Source organism: Pongo pygmaeus, chromosome 13, assembly GCF_028885625.2.
Source record: "Pongo pygmaeus isolate AG05252 chromosome 13, NHGRI_mPonPyg2-v2.0_pri, whole genome shotgun sequence".
Lineage (NCBI taxonomy): Eukaryota > Metazoa > Chordata > Mammalia > Primates > Hominidae > Pongo > Pongo pygmaeus.
Genome location: NC_072386.2, coordinates 111,654,719 through 111,671,204, shown reverse-complemented (window position 1 = coordinate 111,671,204; position 16,486 = coordinate 111,654,719). Strand labels below are relative to the sequence as shown.

Sequence of the window (16,486 nt, the reverse complement as noted above, 5' to 3'; positions counted from 1 at the left end):
TATAGGTGTGAGTCACCATACCCAACCTTAATTTTTATTTTTAAATGACATGTAGTAACTGTACATATTTATGGGATACATAGTGATGTTTTAATACATATAAATGTATAGTGGTTAGAGTAATTAGCATATCCATCATCCCAAACATCATATGTTCATGTTAGGAAGATTTCATACCCTCCTTCTAGCTATTTGAAACTATGTAATATATTATTTTTAACTATCCTCATTCTATAGTAAGTATAGAACACTAGAACTTATTGCTCCTATCTAGCTGTAATTTTGTATCCTTTAAGATATCTTTCTCTCCTTCCCTTTCCCCTGCTACCCTTCCCAACCTTTAGTATCCTCTGTTCTACTGTTTACTTCTATGAGATCAACATTTTTCAGCTTCGACATATGACTGAGAACATGTAGCATTTAACTTACTGTTCCTGGCTTATTCACGTAATATACTGTCCTCCATTTCCATCCGTGTTGCTGTGAATTACAGTATTTCATTCTTTTTTATGGCTGAATAGTATTCCATTGTATGTATGTGTGTGTATATATATGAATACGTGCACACACACATATATACACATACAGAATATATATATATATATATATATATATATATATATATATAATCACCCTTCCTTCCTACTTCCTTCCTTCCTTCCTTCTTTCTTTCTTTTGGAATTTTGCTCTTGTTGCCCAGGCTGCAGTTCAATGGCATGATCTCAGCTCACTGCAACCTCCGCCTCCTGGGTTCAAGCGATTCTCCTACCTCAGCCTCCCGAGTAGCTGGGATTAGAGGTGCCTGCCAACATGCCCAGCTAATTTTGTATTTTTAGTAGAGATGGGGTTTCTCCATGTTGGTCAGGCTGGTCTCAAACTCCTGACCTCAGGTGATCCGCCTGCCTCGGCCTCCCAAAGTGCTGGGATTACAGGCATAAGCCACTAAGTCTGGCCCACATTTTCTTTATCCATTCATCTGTTGGACACCTAGGTTGATTCCATGTCATGGCTATTATGAATAGTGCTGCAATAAACATGGGGATGCAGATGTGTCTTTGATATACTGATTTCTTTTCCTTTGGATAAATTCCCAGTAGTAGGATTGCTGGATCATATGGTAGTTGTATTTGTAGTTTTTTGAGGAACTTCCATACTGTTCTCCATAGTGAGTATATTAGTTTACATTCCACCAACAGTGTATGAGTCCCTTTTTCTGGCTGGGCAAGGTGACTCACACCTGTAATCCCAGTACTTTGGGAGGCTGAGGTGGGAGGATCTCTTCAGCTTAGGAGTTCAATACCAGCCTGGAGAAGATAGTGAGACCTCATCTCTACTAAAAATCAAAACCATTAGCTGGGTGTGATGGCACTTGTCTCTAGTCCCAGCTACTTGGGAGGCTGAGTGGGAGGATTGCTTGAGCCTGGGAGATTGAGGCTGCAGTGAGCTATCATCATGCCACTGCACTGCCACCTGGGCAACAGAGACCAAAAAAAAAAAAAAAAAAAGAGTTTCTTTTTCTCTACATCCTCCCCAGCATTTGTTATTTGCTGTCTTGATAATAGCCATCCTAACTGGGGTGAGATTATACCTCATAGTAGTTTTGACTCGCAGATTTGCATTTCCCTGATGATTGATGATGTTGAGCATTTTTTCATATATTTGTTGGTCATTTGTATGTCTTCTTTTTGAGAAGTGTCTATTCAGATTATTTGTCCATTTTTATACAATTTTGTTGTTGAGATGTTTGAGTTCCTTGTGTATTCCAGATATTTATTCCCTGTTATATGGATAGTTTGCAAATATTTTCTCCCGTTCTCTGGGATGTTTCTTCACTATGTTGATTGCTTCCTTTGTTGTACAGAAGCCTTTTAGTTTGATATAATCCCATATATTTATTTTTGTTTTTGTTGCCTGCATTTTTGAGGTCTTATTCATAAAATCTTTCCTAGACCAGTGTCCGGAACCATTTCCCCTGTGTTTTCTTCTAGTAGTTTTATAGTTTCTGTCTTACGTTTAGGTCTTTGATCCATTTTGATTTTATATATATAAACTCACATGTAAGGTTTTTATATGGGGGAGATGTAGGGATCTAGTTTCATTCTTCTGTATATGGATATCCAGTTTTCCCAGGACCATATATTGAAGAGACTGTTCTTTCCCCAGTGAGTGTTCTTGACATCTTTGTCAAAAAACCAGTTGGCTGTAGATCCATGGATTAATTTCTGAGTCTTCTATGCTGTTTCATTTGTCTATCTGTTTTTATGACAATATCATGCTATTTTGGTTACTACAGCTTTGTAGTATATTTTGAAGACTGTTAGCATGATGCCTCTAGCTTTGTTCTTTTTGTTCAGGATTGCTTTGGCCATTTGGGTTCCTTTGTGGTTCCATAAAAATTTTGAGATTTTTTTCCTATTTCTGTGAAGAAAATCATTGGTATTTTGATAGAGATTGCATTGAATCTGTAGATTGTTTTGAGTAGTATGGTCATTTTAATAATATTGATTCTTCTGATCCATGAAAAGTGAGATGTCTTTCCATTTGTTTGTACCCTCTTCAATTTCTTCCATCAGTGTTTTGTAGTTTTCTTTGTAGCAGTCTTTTACATCCATGCTTAAAATTATTCCTAGGTGTTTTTTTTAATAGCTATTGTAAATGAGATTGCCTTCTTGATTTCTTTTTTAGCTCATTTGTTGTTTGTGTATAGAAACACTATTGATTTTTGTATATTGGTTTTGTACTCTGCAACTTTACTGAACTCATTTACTAGTTTCTCATATATTTTTGTGGAATCTTTGGGGTTTTCTACATATAGAATTATGTCATCTGCAAATAGAAATAATTTTACCTCTTCCTTTCTGATTTTTGATGTCTTTTATTTCTTTTTCTTATCTAATTGCACTTGCTAGTTCTTCCAATCTATGTTGATTAGAAGTGTTAAGTTTGGGATCCTTGCATTGTACCAGATCTTAGCGGAAAAGTTTTTAGGTTTTTTTCCATTGATGATAATGTGAGCTGCAGGCTTCTCATAAATGGCCTTTATTATGTTGTATTAGTCCATTTTTACCCTACTATAAAGAACTGAGTAATTTATAAAGTAATTACTGAGACTGAGTAATTTATAAAGAAGAGAGGTTTAATTGACTCACAGTTTCACATGGCTGGGGCAGCCTCAGGAAAGTTAAAATTATGGTGGAAGGCAAAGGGGAAGCAAGGCACATCTTTTGAAGCAGCAGGAGGAGAGGGGAAGTGCCACACTATTAAACCATCAGCTCTCATGAGAACTTACTCACTATGGTAAGAACGGCATGGGGGAAACTGCTCCCATGATCCAACCACCTCCCACCAGGTACCTTCCTTGACACGTGGGGATTACAGTTTGACATGAAATTTGGGTAGGGACACAGTGCCAAACCATATCATATGTTTCATATGTTGAAGAATTTTCCTCTTTTTTTTTTTTCAGACGGAGCCTCGCTCTGTCACCAAGCTGTGAATGCAGTGGTGCGATCTCAGCTCACTGCAAACTCACCTCCTGAGTTCAAGTGATTCTCCTGCCTCAGCCTCCCGAGTAACTGGGACAATGGGCACGCACCACCACACCCAGCTAATTTTTTGTGTGTTTTTAGTAGAGACAGGGTTTCACCATGTTTGTCAGGATGGTCTCAATCTCTTGACCTCATGTTCTGCCCACCTTGGCCTCTCAAAGTGCTGGGATTACAGGCATGAGCCACTGCGCCCTGCCCATTTTTTTTTTAAGATGGGGTTTTACTCTATCACCCAGGCTGAAGTGCAATGGTGCAATCATGGCTCACTGCAGCCCTGACCTCCTGGGCTCAAGCGATTCTCCTGCCTCAACCTCCTGAGTAACTGGAACTACAGGTATGCGCTACCATGCCTGGCTAATTTAAAAATAATTTTTGTCAAGATGGGGTCTTGCAGCATTGCCCAGACTGGTCTCAAACTTCTGGCCTCAAGTGATCCTCCCACCTCAGCCTCCCAAAGTATTCAGATTGCAGGCATGAGCCATCATGCCCAGCCAGGAATTTTCCTTTTATACCCAAACTGTTGAGACTGTTTATTAATAAAGGATGTTGAACTTTGTCAGATGCTTTTTCTGTGTCAGCTGAGATGATCATGTGGTTTTTTGTTTTGTTTTGTTTTGTTTTGTTTTTTCTGAGACAGAGTCTTGTTCTGTCACCCAAGGCTGGAGTGAGTGCAGTAGCACAATCTGGGCTCACTGTAACCTCCACCTCCCAGGTTTAAGCGATTCTTCTGCTTCAGCCTCCTGAGTAGCTGGGATTACAGGCACACACCACCATGCCCGGCTAATTTTTTTTTGTATTTTTAGTAGAGATGGGGTTTCATCATGTTGGCCAGGCTGATCTCGAACTCCTGACCTCAGGTGATCTGCCCACCTCAGCCTCCCAAAGTGCTGGGATTACAGGTGTGAGCCACCACAACTGGCCCAAAGCTATGTTCTTAAGTGCATGAAGGCTATGACTGTTGCAACTTTTTAGTAAATAATAATTATACTCCACATTAAATATTTATCTTTGCTCACTTAAAGTTGTGAGTTCTGTTTACCTAAAGTTATTAGTTCTCTACTAGCTTAAATTTTGTCAGTACTTGCCTGGCATATGGTTTTCTTTTTTTTAATTTTCAGTATTTCTATATCATTTGGTGGTGATGTATACCTTTTTTTCTTTTTTTTTTTTAAGATAGAGTCTCACTCTGTCACCCAGGCTGGAGTGCAGTGGCATGATCTCGGCTCACTGCAACCTCCGCCTCCCAGGTTCAAGTGATTCTTCTGCCTCAGCCTCCCGAGTAGCTGGGACTACAGGCGCACACCACCACTCCCAGCTAATTTTTGTATTTCAGTAGAGATGGGGTTTCGCCATATTGGCCAGGCTGGTCTTGAACTCCTGACCTCATGATCTGCCTGCCTCAGCCTCCCAAAGTGCTGGGATTACAGATGTGAGACACCATGCCCAACCTGTTGCTGCATTTTTTTTGTTCTTTGGCTGTTTCAAAAATGTCTAACTTTTAATAGACTGTTTTAAGCCCATTCAAGTTTGTTGCATTTGTACTTATTCCTGTTCTTTTACATTTTCTACTGAATATGTTTTCTTACAGTTTCTTTACATCCTTTTCAGCTTTTTGCTGATTATCTTGGGTATATCCTTCTTCTTTACCCTTTTATTAAAAATTATACTAGTTTTTATTATAAAAGTAATGGTGGGCTGGGCGCAGTGGCTCACACCTGTAATCTCAGCACTTTGGAAGACCGAGGCAGGTGGATCCCTTGAGCTCAGGAGGTCCAGACCAGCTGGGAAAACATGACAAAATCCTGTCTTTACAAAATAAAAATAAAAATTAGCCAGGTGTGGTGGCATGTGCCTGTGGTCCCTGTTACTCTGAAGGCTGAGTTGGGAGAATCGCTTGAGCGATTCGAGGCTGCAGTGAGCTGTGATTGAGGAGTTCGAGGCTGCAAGGAGCTGTGATTGCACTGCTGCACTCCAGCCTGGGTGACAGACCAAGACGCTGTCTCAAAACAAAACAAAACAAAAAAAGTAATGCTGTATAGAGGAATGTGAAGCATAAGGTAAAAAGCCCTTGGCCCTGCTACCTAACTGCTTTCCAAGATATTGTCATTGTTTACTATTTTTATATCCTTCCAGCAATTTTCTCTGCCTATAAAAATATATTGGCTGTAGATCCATGGATTAATGTCCTCCTCCCTGACTATCCAAAATTTATAAACTGAAAGGAGGACAGCTTTATCAAGAATCTTTTTGTCCTCTTTGATGGAATGTTCCTATGGGGATTTTTCAGTTTATACTAATTTATACTGGGATGATTTCAGCTAATTCTGATTTCTTTAGAATGTTTTTAAATTTAAAGCTAAATTTAACTTTATACTTTCATATATATATGAATATATATGAATATATATAGAATATATATATGAATATATATAGAATATATATGTGAATATATATGAATATATAGAGAATATATATATGAATATATAGAGAATATATATGAATATATATGAATATATATATGAATATATATGAATATATATATGAATATATATGAATATATATAGAATATATATATGAATATATATAGAATATATACAGCACATATATACGAACATATACAGCACATATATACGAACATATACAGCACATATATACGAACATATACAGCACATATATACGAACATATACAGCACATATATACGAACATATACAGCACATATATAGAATATATAGAATATATATATGAATATATATAGAATATATATAGAATATATATAGGATATATATATGAATATATATAGGATATATATATGAATATATATGTGGATATATATATGAATATATATGTGGATATATATATGAATATATATGTGGATATATGTAGAATATATATGTGGATATATGTAGAATATATATGTGGATATATGTAGAATATATATGTGGATATATGTAGAATATATATGTGGATATATGTAGAATATATATGTGGATATATGTAGAATATATATGTGGATATATGTAGAATATATATGTGGATATATGTAGAATATATATGTGGATATATATGTAGAATATATATGTGGATATATATGTAGAATATATATGTGGATATATATGTGAATATATGTAGAATATATATATGAATATATGTGAATATATGTTGAATATATATGAATATATATATGAATATATGTAGAATATATGAATATATATGAATATATATATGAATATATGTAGAATATATATATGAATATATATGAATATATATAGAATATATGTAGAATATATATGAATATATATATGAATATATATATGAATATATATAGAATATATATGAATATATATAGAATATATAGAGAATATATAGAGAATATATATATGAATATATATGAATATATAGAGAATATATATGAATATATAGAGAATATATATAGAATATATATATGAATATATATAGAATATATATAGAATATATAGAGAATATATATGAATATATATATGAATATATATATATATATTTTTTTTAGATGGAGTCTCGCTCTGTCACCCAGGCTGCAGTACAGTGGCATGATCTTGGCTTACTGCAACCTCTGCCTCCTGGATTCAAGCGATTCTCCTGCCTCAGCCTCCCGAGTAGCTGGGATATTTATTACAGGCATCGCCACCATGCCTGGCTAATTTTTGTATTTTTAGTAGAGACGGGGTTTCACCATGTCAGCCAGGCTGGTCTCGAACTTCTGACCTCAGCTGATCCGCCTGCCTCAGCCTCCCAAATCCTCAGCTGGGATTACAGGCATGAGCCGCTGTGCCCAGACTATTTTATATTTTTGATTCCAAATTTGTAGTTTGAATTAAGTTTAACTCTATATGTTTAAAATTTAATTTAATTGACATTCAGCTTTAGAAGTTAAACTTAGAAGATCTGATATTTTACCAATGCTTTTGAATTTAAATTTTAAAAATTTGATAGAAATACAAAATTAAAGTTGATAAATTATTTGAGGAATTTATGAGAGAATACAAAAATTGCTAATGTTTGAAAAAGTATAAAATGACATTCAAAATATCAGATTCTATCACATATGAAAATCTGCAGCAATAATTCCATCACAGATGAAATACTGAAATCTTGGGGTCTAATAAGAACTATCAGGAAATGTATTTTTGTTAACAGTTTCAATATGAAAGTTAAAAAAACACTCAAAGAAATAAACTAGGAAGCAACAGAAGCTAGTTTATAGTTTTCTGGAGCTATAACAAGTATTGTTTAAAACTTACAACAACCCTGTTAGGTGGACAGAGTAGACAGTATCTCCTATTCTACAAATGAAAAAAGTGAAGTTAACTTAAGATTGAAAAACATAAAATCTCAAATACATATAATCATACTCAATTATATATTATAGAGAAAAGAAATGGAAATGAGAAATAGAGTAGGAAAAGGAAAAAAGTAGAATAATTTAAAAAAACAAAAAATAAAGAAAAAGAACAACAAAAACAAAGTGAATAAATAAAATTTAAAAGAACTGAAATGGAAGAGATGGGGGCCGTAGGTCAATGCTGGTGAGATTCATGAGAAGCAGTGATATAATTCTTCTTACAAAGAAATAGCTCAAGATTCATTAATGGGATAATATTCCCCATTTTCCCCAGAATAACCACTAGTTTTAAAAGTTAACTAGATTTTGGAAGGCATTTTTGCATCCTTTTTATAATTTTCACTGTAATAAATCACTAACTTTTTATCCTGTTAAATGGGGACCATCATATCTTATTTCATAGGGTTAAAGGGTTACCTCCATGGAAAAGCATTCCAGTCCTATGGCCTTTCTGGATATTGCTGCAAACAATTTTTCAAAAACATTTTGCACATTGCCACTACAGCATAAAAATAGAAGCACTTCTAAATTACGGTTCAAATCTAACCTACAGGTCAAATTTTCCAGGTTGCTCTATTCTATTATTTAATTTTAAATTTTTAAAATTCCAGTTTTAACAAAAAATTACAAGACAAGCAAAGATGCAGGAAAGTGTAGCCCATACAAGGAAAAGATATAATAAAAACCACCTGAGGAAATCTTGATCTCCCAGATATGGACTTTACGTAAGATATTTTCAGTATGATGAAATAACTAAAAGAAACCACATCTAAAGAACTAAAGAGAAGTGTAAGAGCTACGTCTTACCATACAAAGAATAAGACAAAAATTATAAATAAGAACCAAATAGAAATTCTGTATTTGAAAACTACAATAGCTGAAATAAAAAATTCAATAGGGACGCTCAACAGCAGATTTGAGCAGGGAGAGAAAAAGAATCAATGAACTTGAAGATAGATCAATTGAGATTATCCAGTCTGAGGAGCAGAAAGAAAAAAGGATTAAGAAAAATGAACAGACCTGTAGACCATCTGGTATGCCATAGAAAACACAAACATATACATAAAGAGAGACCGCTGGTATACCATCGAGCATATCAACATATGCATAAAGAGAGTTCCAGAAGGAGAGGAGAGAGAGAGAAGAGGACAGAAAAAAATATTTGAAGAACTAATGGTCAAAACTTTCAAATGTGATGAGACACATTAATCCACACATTCAAGAAAACTCAATGAACTCCAAGTATGATAAACTCAAAGAGGGCCACACCTGACTACATCATAATAAAACTGTCAAGTGTCAAAGATGAAGAGATAATCTTGAAAATAACAAGAGAAAAGCAACACATGATAGTACAAAGGATCCTCAGTAAAATTAACAGCTGATTTCTCATCAGAAAGTACAGAGGCTACTAAGTAGAAAGATGATATATTCAAAGTGCTGAAAGAAAAAGACTGTCAACCAAAAATTTATAAATACCATCACTTTGGTGATCAAGATTCAACATAAGAATTTCAAGAGGACACAAACATTCAGACCATAGCACTAATGATCACAGAGCCCAAGGGAAGCAGCTTGATGTTATCTAGTTGTCTTAAAATTTTGTCATCTTCTTGACATTCTTTGATTACTCTGCCAATGCCTTGCCTTGTGTTATTAGAGGAGATTTCATGTGAAGTGTTAAGAGATTTGTCTTTGAAGTCAGATATGAGTTTACTCCTGACTTAGCTAGTCCAAAGCTGGCTTCATGAGCATGCAACCTATGCAGTCACCCCAAACCCCACACGCAGAAGGGCCCCACACTTGGTCTGATGCTCTGTTGTTGTTGTCCTGCATTTATTAATACTTTTATCTTTGAGCTTGTTTTTTGTAAATGAAGTCTGACAGCATGATATTTATGTCCACAATTCCTTGCCGCCTCATTCACACAGAGCATTCACAATACCCTGTGAACACAGAATTCCAGTGGGCTCACAAGGTGCGGAAGTTTAGTGGGAATCAAAGTGAGTACAAAGTATTAAGAAAAGTATGTCTGTGGCTGAGCAAGCCAGGGCCCTGACAGCCTGAAGAGACCACATTCTCTATTGGAACAGGAACTTGTTTTGAGTGCAGAAAGATGGTGAAGGCATGCTAAAAAAAAAAAAAAAAAAAAAAGAAAAAGAAAAAAGAAAAACAACAACAACAAAAAAACAAGGAGCCTTATCGTATCCTTTCTTACTCATGGTATTTCCTTGTATTAGGGAACTATTGAATTTACCTTGAATACGACAACATAGAAAGAAAGGGAAAGATAGGATAATTCACAGTTCCTTTTTCTTTCAGGCTTTCCTTGTCCTCAGAAAGCAAAGGTGGACAGTGTGGGTAGAACATACACATATCAAAAAGTAAAATAAAAACAGTTGAGCTAGTTTTATGCATAATTTCCACTGTTCTGGGAAGAATGGAATATATATACATGTATGAGTTATGACATACAAATTGTGTAATTTTGGCAATTCCACATGCAAATGAAATGCTCTTATATTTGCAACTTAAACTGGTGCACAATATGAAGATGAATGATAAAAGTCATGCCAATAATTAAAGTTATTAATTTCCCTTTATTTACAATGATGTTAAATAGCAAATCTTAAAAAGCACCATGACAAATTGAGGGAGAGACTACAGATGAAAGGAAAAGGCTTTTTGTTTTGAGACAGTCTTGCTCTGTAGCCCAGGCTGGAGTGCAGTGGTATGATCTTGGCTCACTGCAGCCTCGACCTCCTGGGTTCAAGTGATTCTCGTGCCTCAGCGCCCCGAGTAGCAGGGTTACAGGCACATGCCACCACGCCCGGCTAATTTTTGTATTTTTTGTAGAGATGGGGTTTTGCCAAGTTGGCCAAGCTAGAGGAAAAGGCTTTATGTTTATATTTTAATACCTTAACAGCATTCTTCCTGCTTTTTTGAATAAGAGACGCCACATTTTTATCTTGCACAAGGTCACTCAAATTATGTAAGTCGCCAGAGCTACTTTTGTGTGTGTGTGATTCTGGGCTTTTATTATTTTTTTTTTATTTTTATTTTTGAGACAGAGTCTCGCTGTGTCACCCAGGCTGGAGTGCAGTGGCGTGATCTCCGCTTACTGCAACCTCCATGTCCTGGGCTCAAGTGATTCTCCTGCCTCAGCCTCCTGAGTAGCTAGGATTACAGGCACCCATGACCACACCCAGCTAATTTTTGTATTTTTAGTAGAGACGAGTTTTACCGTGTTGGCCAGGCTGGTCTCGAACTCCTGACCTCAGGTGATCTACCTGCCTTGGCCTCCCAAAGTGCTGGGATTACAGGTGTGAGCCACTGTGCCCGGCCTGATTCTGGGATTTTTAAATGAAGCAATACAGACCTTCTGATTATCAGATTCTTTGTCTGTAAAATGAGTATAATGCTGAATCATTCCAACCAACATCAAGTGACTGCTGCTGCTGGGCAATTATTTTATTAATTTAATATTTTCTATATAACTTTTATGAAGATATCCAGAAAGCATTCTAGGGGGCTCAGGATAAATAGGGGGAAATAAAATTACTTAGAGTCAATTGGGTGGGGTGGGGAGGGATAGACTAAGTGTTTGAGAGATTTGGCAGTTATTTTGGAAGGAAAAAAAAATTCAAAGATTTTGTGATATCTGGTTTTTTTTGTCTTGTAAAAAACAGAGACTTTAGCATGTCTTCTTTTAAAAATAATTGAAGCAGAAAGAAAAGAGTTGGAAAAGAATGAAAGAGTAATCCTAGAAAGAGTAATCATAAGAACTCCATAAATGTTTATGTGATTTTCAGTGCTAAGAAAGATCGCATTTCAGCATTCTTAAGAAGAAGGCAAAACAGCTGTTGTCTCAAGGAAGCAAAGAAGCTAGTTCTCAGAAGGGTTATTAATATAAGATGAGAAGCCAGAGTTTACCATGAAAAGCTGTCGCACCTAAGCACTGACTTAATCAGCACGAATTATTCCAGCTTTCTTTGGGAAGCTATTAAGTTAATACCAGCAGGTGGCGCTTTCAAAGTAGGGTCCTGAAGCTGCTGCTCTTCAGGAACTTAAAGTACACTTGCAAATTATAAGCATTGATGACCGAGGAGCAAGGGACTATTTTGGTGGTGGTAGTGAATGTAAGGAGCTTTCATGAAAGTTATATTTTTAGGAAAACAGCTAATCTAGTGTAAAATTACTATTGCTATGTAATAAATTCCCCCAAACTTAATGACTTAAGATAACAACACACCTTAATTATCTGCCCAGTTCTTATGGGCAGGAATTCAGGAATGGCTTAGCTAGGTAATTCTGGGTTAGGTTCTCTTATGAGGTTGCAGTCAAGATGACAGCTGGGCTGCAGCCACCTAAAGGCATGACTAGGGCTGGAGGATTCACTTCACACGGCTCTGGGCAGGAGGCCGTGGTTCCCTTCCACATGAGCCTCTCCATAGGCTTCCTGAGTGTGCTCACTACATAGGGGCTTCCCCTAGAACAGGCAGTTCAAGAGAGAAAAAGGCAGAAACAGCAATGTCTTGTATGACCTAACCTCAGAAGTCACACGTCTTCACTTTTGCTGTATTCTATTGGTCAGATGAATTGGTGTGGTACAGCATGGGAAGGGACCACACAGAGGCATGAATACCAGGGAGGTAAGGACCACTGGGAGCCGTCTTGGAGTCTGGCTACCACATCTAGCTACTGGATGAGTAACAGGTATTACAATTAGATGAAGGAACTTACGCTGAACAAAAAGCAACATTGTCTGAAAAAGCGTGGGTCAGTGGAACCAAAGAAGGTGGTTAATGAGCTGAGCTTGATTCATTAGAAGGTCTAGGGTATAGAAAGAACAGATTCAGGTGAGGTTACAAAACTGTGAAAGATAAAGGGAGAGTGAGCATCTCCTCCTTGTATGTTGTTTCCTTTTGATTCCTGTAAGGAAAATATGCTTAACTGAATTCCATTATTAACACTGGATTTTCTCTTAGCCTTATTATTTTCCACTTCTTCCCTACTTCCTTATCTGAAATCCTATCCTATTCCATTATTATTTAGGATGTGAAGTGGCCTTTTGGGACATGCTATTCCAACCCACTGCTTTGGTGACTTTCACGCATAGTTTAAGCTGTGGCTTTCTTCTCTATTTTTCCCAGTTACCATTCAATCTTCAAATACAAATTTATCCACGGTGGATTTGAACCACTGTATTTCCCAGAATGTGGCTTATCCAGTTATTCTCTGACTCTTTCCACCTCTGACCTTTTCAGTTTGTCTTCCCAATCTGCCATCTTCCTGGTGGTCATTTCAGCCAGTCTTGCTCCAGCTCTATTGAGGAAGGGAGAACCAGACATAAGCCAGACTAGGTATTCAATTATGTCACATTTATTCCCACCTTGTGCATTTGAACCTTTGCCTAGAATACACAATAGTATATAATAAGAATCAAAATGTGTGGACTGGGATATAAACTATTTAAGAGTTTATAAAATACAGAATTAGTTACAGACAAAAAAGGCCAGGCGCGGTGGCTCACGCCTGTAATCCCAGCACTTTGGGAGGCCGAGGTGGGTAGATCACTTGAGGTCCGGAGTTGGAGGCCAGCCTGGCCAATATGGTGAAACCCCATCTCAACTAAAAATACAAAAATTAGCCAGGCATGGTGGCTCACCCCTGTAGTCCCAGCTACTTGGGAGGCTGAGGCATGAGAATCGCTTGAACCCAGGTGGCGGAGGTTGCAGCGAACTGAGATTGTACCACTGCACTCCAGCCTGTGTGACAGAGTGAGAATCCATCTAAAAAAAATTATATATATATATGTATCTGGAGAAGGTGTCAAAGAGAAGGTAAGACTTCAGCATGGTTTGGTATCTTTCCTGGCTTTTTTCTACGGATCCCAAACAATCAAATCAAAATTTCTGCAACTTATTAGATGTGTTCCCTGAAGCACTACATTTTTCTGAGCCTTAGTTTACTCATTGGTAACCAGAGGGTAATAACACCCTTCTGCGTGGTTGTCAAGATGAGAGATAATTTATCAAGTTAATTATCACAATAACGGATAAATGTTGGAAACTAATAATGGGTAGCTATTGTGTTACCATTTGGACAAGCTCCTTAAAGGCTGAGAATACGTCCTGTATGTCTGAGTCTCAAAATCTCGTTTAAATGCAGTGGAGTTTACAGGTCTTATTGAGATGTGATTAACATTTATGGCATTTCTTCTTAATTGCTAGACTGATTACTGAGAAGCGAGAAGAATGCTTCAGACAACATCGGGTTTAAAGTCTGAGTGAGAAGGATATTTTGGAGCAAAGACCTTTTACAGCTTATGAGATGAAGTAGGTTACACGGAATCTACTAAAGGCAATCAATGCCATAACGAGACAAAACTGTTTACAGTGCCTTCAAAAAAGGATTCTAGTCCATTTACACTCATTTACTTGTTATTATTAATCAGTAAGGACTTAGTACTGACATTTTGTTATTCGTTTTCTGCTTGTTTTGTTGGTCCTCTCTTCCTTTCTTCCTTTGTGTAAAAGTGATTTTCTCTAGTAGTATGTTTTAATTCCTTGCTTTTTATTTTTTGTGTAGCAATTATAGGTTTTTGGTTTGTAGTTATCATGAGGCTTGCAAATAACATCTTATAAACAATTATTTTAGACTTATAACAACTTAACTATTATCACAAAGAAAAGTTTTTAAAAACAAGCAGAGAAAGCCAAACAAACCTCTACACTTTATCCTTCCTGCATTTTGACTTTTTGTTGTATCTATTTATATCTTTTTACATGGTCTGTCTCTTAAAAAATAATTGTAGTTACCATTTTTGATAGGTTTATCATTTAGTCATTCTATTAAGTATATGAGTGGTTTACATACTGTAATTACAGTGTTACATTATTCTGTATTTCTCTGTGTAATTACTTTTACCAGCGAGTTTTATACTTTTAGATTATTTCTTCTTGCTCATTAATAGCCTTTTCTTTCAGATTGAAAAAACTTCCTGTAGCATTTCGTATAAGATAGGTCTAATGTTGATAATATTCCTCAGCTTTTGTTTGTCTAAGTGTTTCTCCATGTCTGAAAAATAATTGTGCTGGGTATAATATTCTAGCTTGGATGTTTCTTTTCCTCAGCACTTTGACTATGTCATCCCATAAGCCTCTAAAGTTTCTGCTAAGAAATCTGTTGCCAGATGTATTAGAGCTCCTTTATGTTGTTTCTTTTCTCTTGCTGTTTTTAAGATCCTTTCTTTATCCTTGATCTTTGAGAGTTTTATTATTATATGTCTTGAAGTAGTCTTATTTGGGTTGAATCTGCTTGGCATTCTTTGATTTTCTTGTACCTAGATATTCATATCTTTCTCTAGGTTTGGAAAGTTGTCTGTTATAATTTCCTTGAATAAACATTCTATCCCAATTTCTCTCTCTCTCTCTCTCTCTACATCCCCTTTGAGGCTAGTAACTCTTAAATTTGCTCTTTTGAGGCCATTTTCTAGATCTTGTAGGCATGCTTCATTCTTTTTTCTTTTTAGTTTTTTTCGTTTTTCTCCTCTGTGTATTTTCATATAGCCTGTCTTCAAGCTCACAAATTCTTTATTTTGCTTGATCAAGTCTGCTATTGAGAGACTCCAATGCATTTTTCAGTTTATCAATTGAATTTTCTATCTCCAAGATTTTTTAAAAGAAATTTTCATATTTTATGGATAAAATAATACATAGTCACAAATATTGGGGGAAGAAATGTAGCCATACACTTCTTTGTCTTAGTAATCTATATTTTAGCCAGCTCCAGAATTTCCATTTGATTTAAAAAATTTCAATCTCCTTGTTAAATTTATATGATACAATTCTGCATTTCTTCACTGTTATCTTGAAGTTCATTGAAGTTCATCAAGGCAGCTATTTTGAATTCCCTGTCTGATTAGTCATGTATCTTCATCACTCCAGGATCAGTCAATGGTGGCTTATTCAGTCCATTCAGTGAGGCCATGTTTTCCTGGATGTTCTTGATAATTGTGGATATTCGTCCATGTCTGGGCCTTGAAGAGTTAGGTATTTATTCCCATCTTTATAGTCCAGGCTTGTTTGTCCCTGTCCTTGAGAAGGTTTTCCAAGAATTCAAAGGGGATTGAGTTTTGTGGCCTAAACCTGTGGTTACTGCAGCCATCTCAGCACTTGGGGGTGCCCTAAGCCCAGGAACACTGAAACTCTTACAGACTCTTAGATACACAGCCTTGGTGTATCTAAGACTTGGGAAGATAGGGGAGAATTCCCTGGGTTACCATGCAAAGTCTCTTGCTCTCTTTCCCAAATCAGAAGGCATCTCTCTCCAGGCTTGGCTAACTGGAGCTGGGGGAGGAGTGATGCAGACACTATGCTGGCCACAGCCGGCATCACACTGGGTCATACCTGAAGCCCACGGCCTTCCAGACCAGCTCAGTACTGGGGCTCGCCAAGGCCTGCAGCCACTACTGCCTGGTTATGCCTGCTGCTAATGTTTATTCAAGGCCTAAGGCCACATTAGTCAGCAGATAGTGAATCCTGCCAGGACCGAGTC

The 16,486-nt window shown here is 36.6% G+C and overlaps 1 protein-coding gene across 3 annotated transcripts in view; it reads left to right on the top strand.

The window, feature by feature from the left end:
• Positions 1 to 16,486, top strand: part of C5 (complement C5) — a 127,398-nt gene that overhangs the window by 4,109 nt on the left and 106,803 nt on the right. The window contains exon 2 of one of the 3 annotated variants that reach the window (XM_054501277.2): positions 14,161 to 14,265. The exons of the other annotated variants lie outside the window; for them this stretch is intronic. Coding sequence (XP_054357252.1) covers positions 14,261 to 14,265 — 5 coding nt within the window. The 5' untranslated portion in view covers positions 14,161 to 14,260. The remainder of the gene's footprint in view (positions 1 to 14,160; positions 14,266 to 16,486) is intronic. 3 annotated transcript variants of the gene reach the window in all.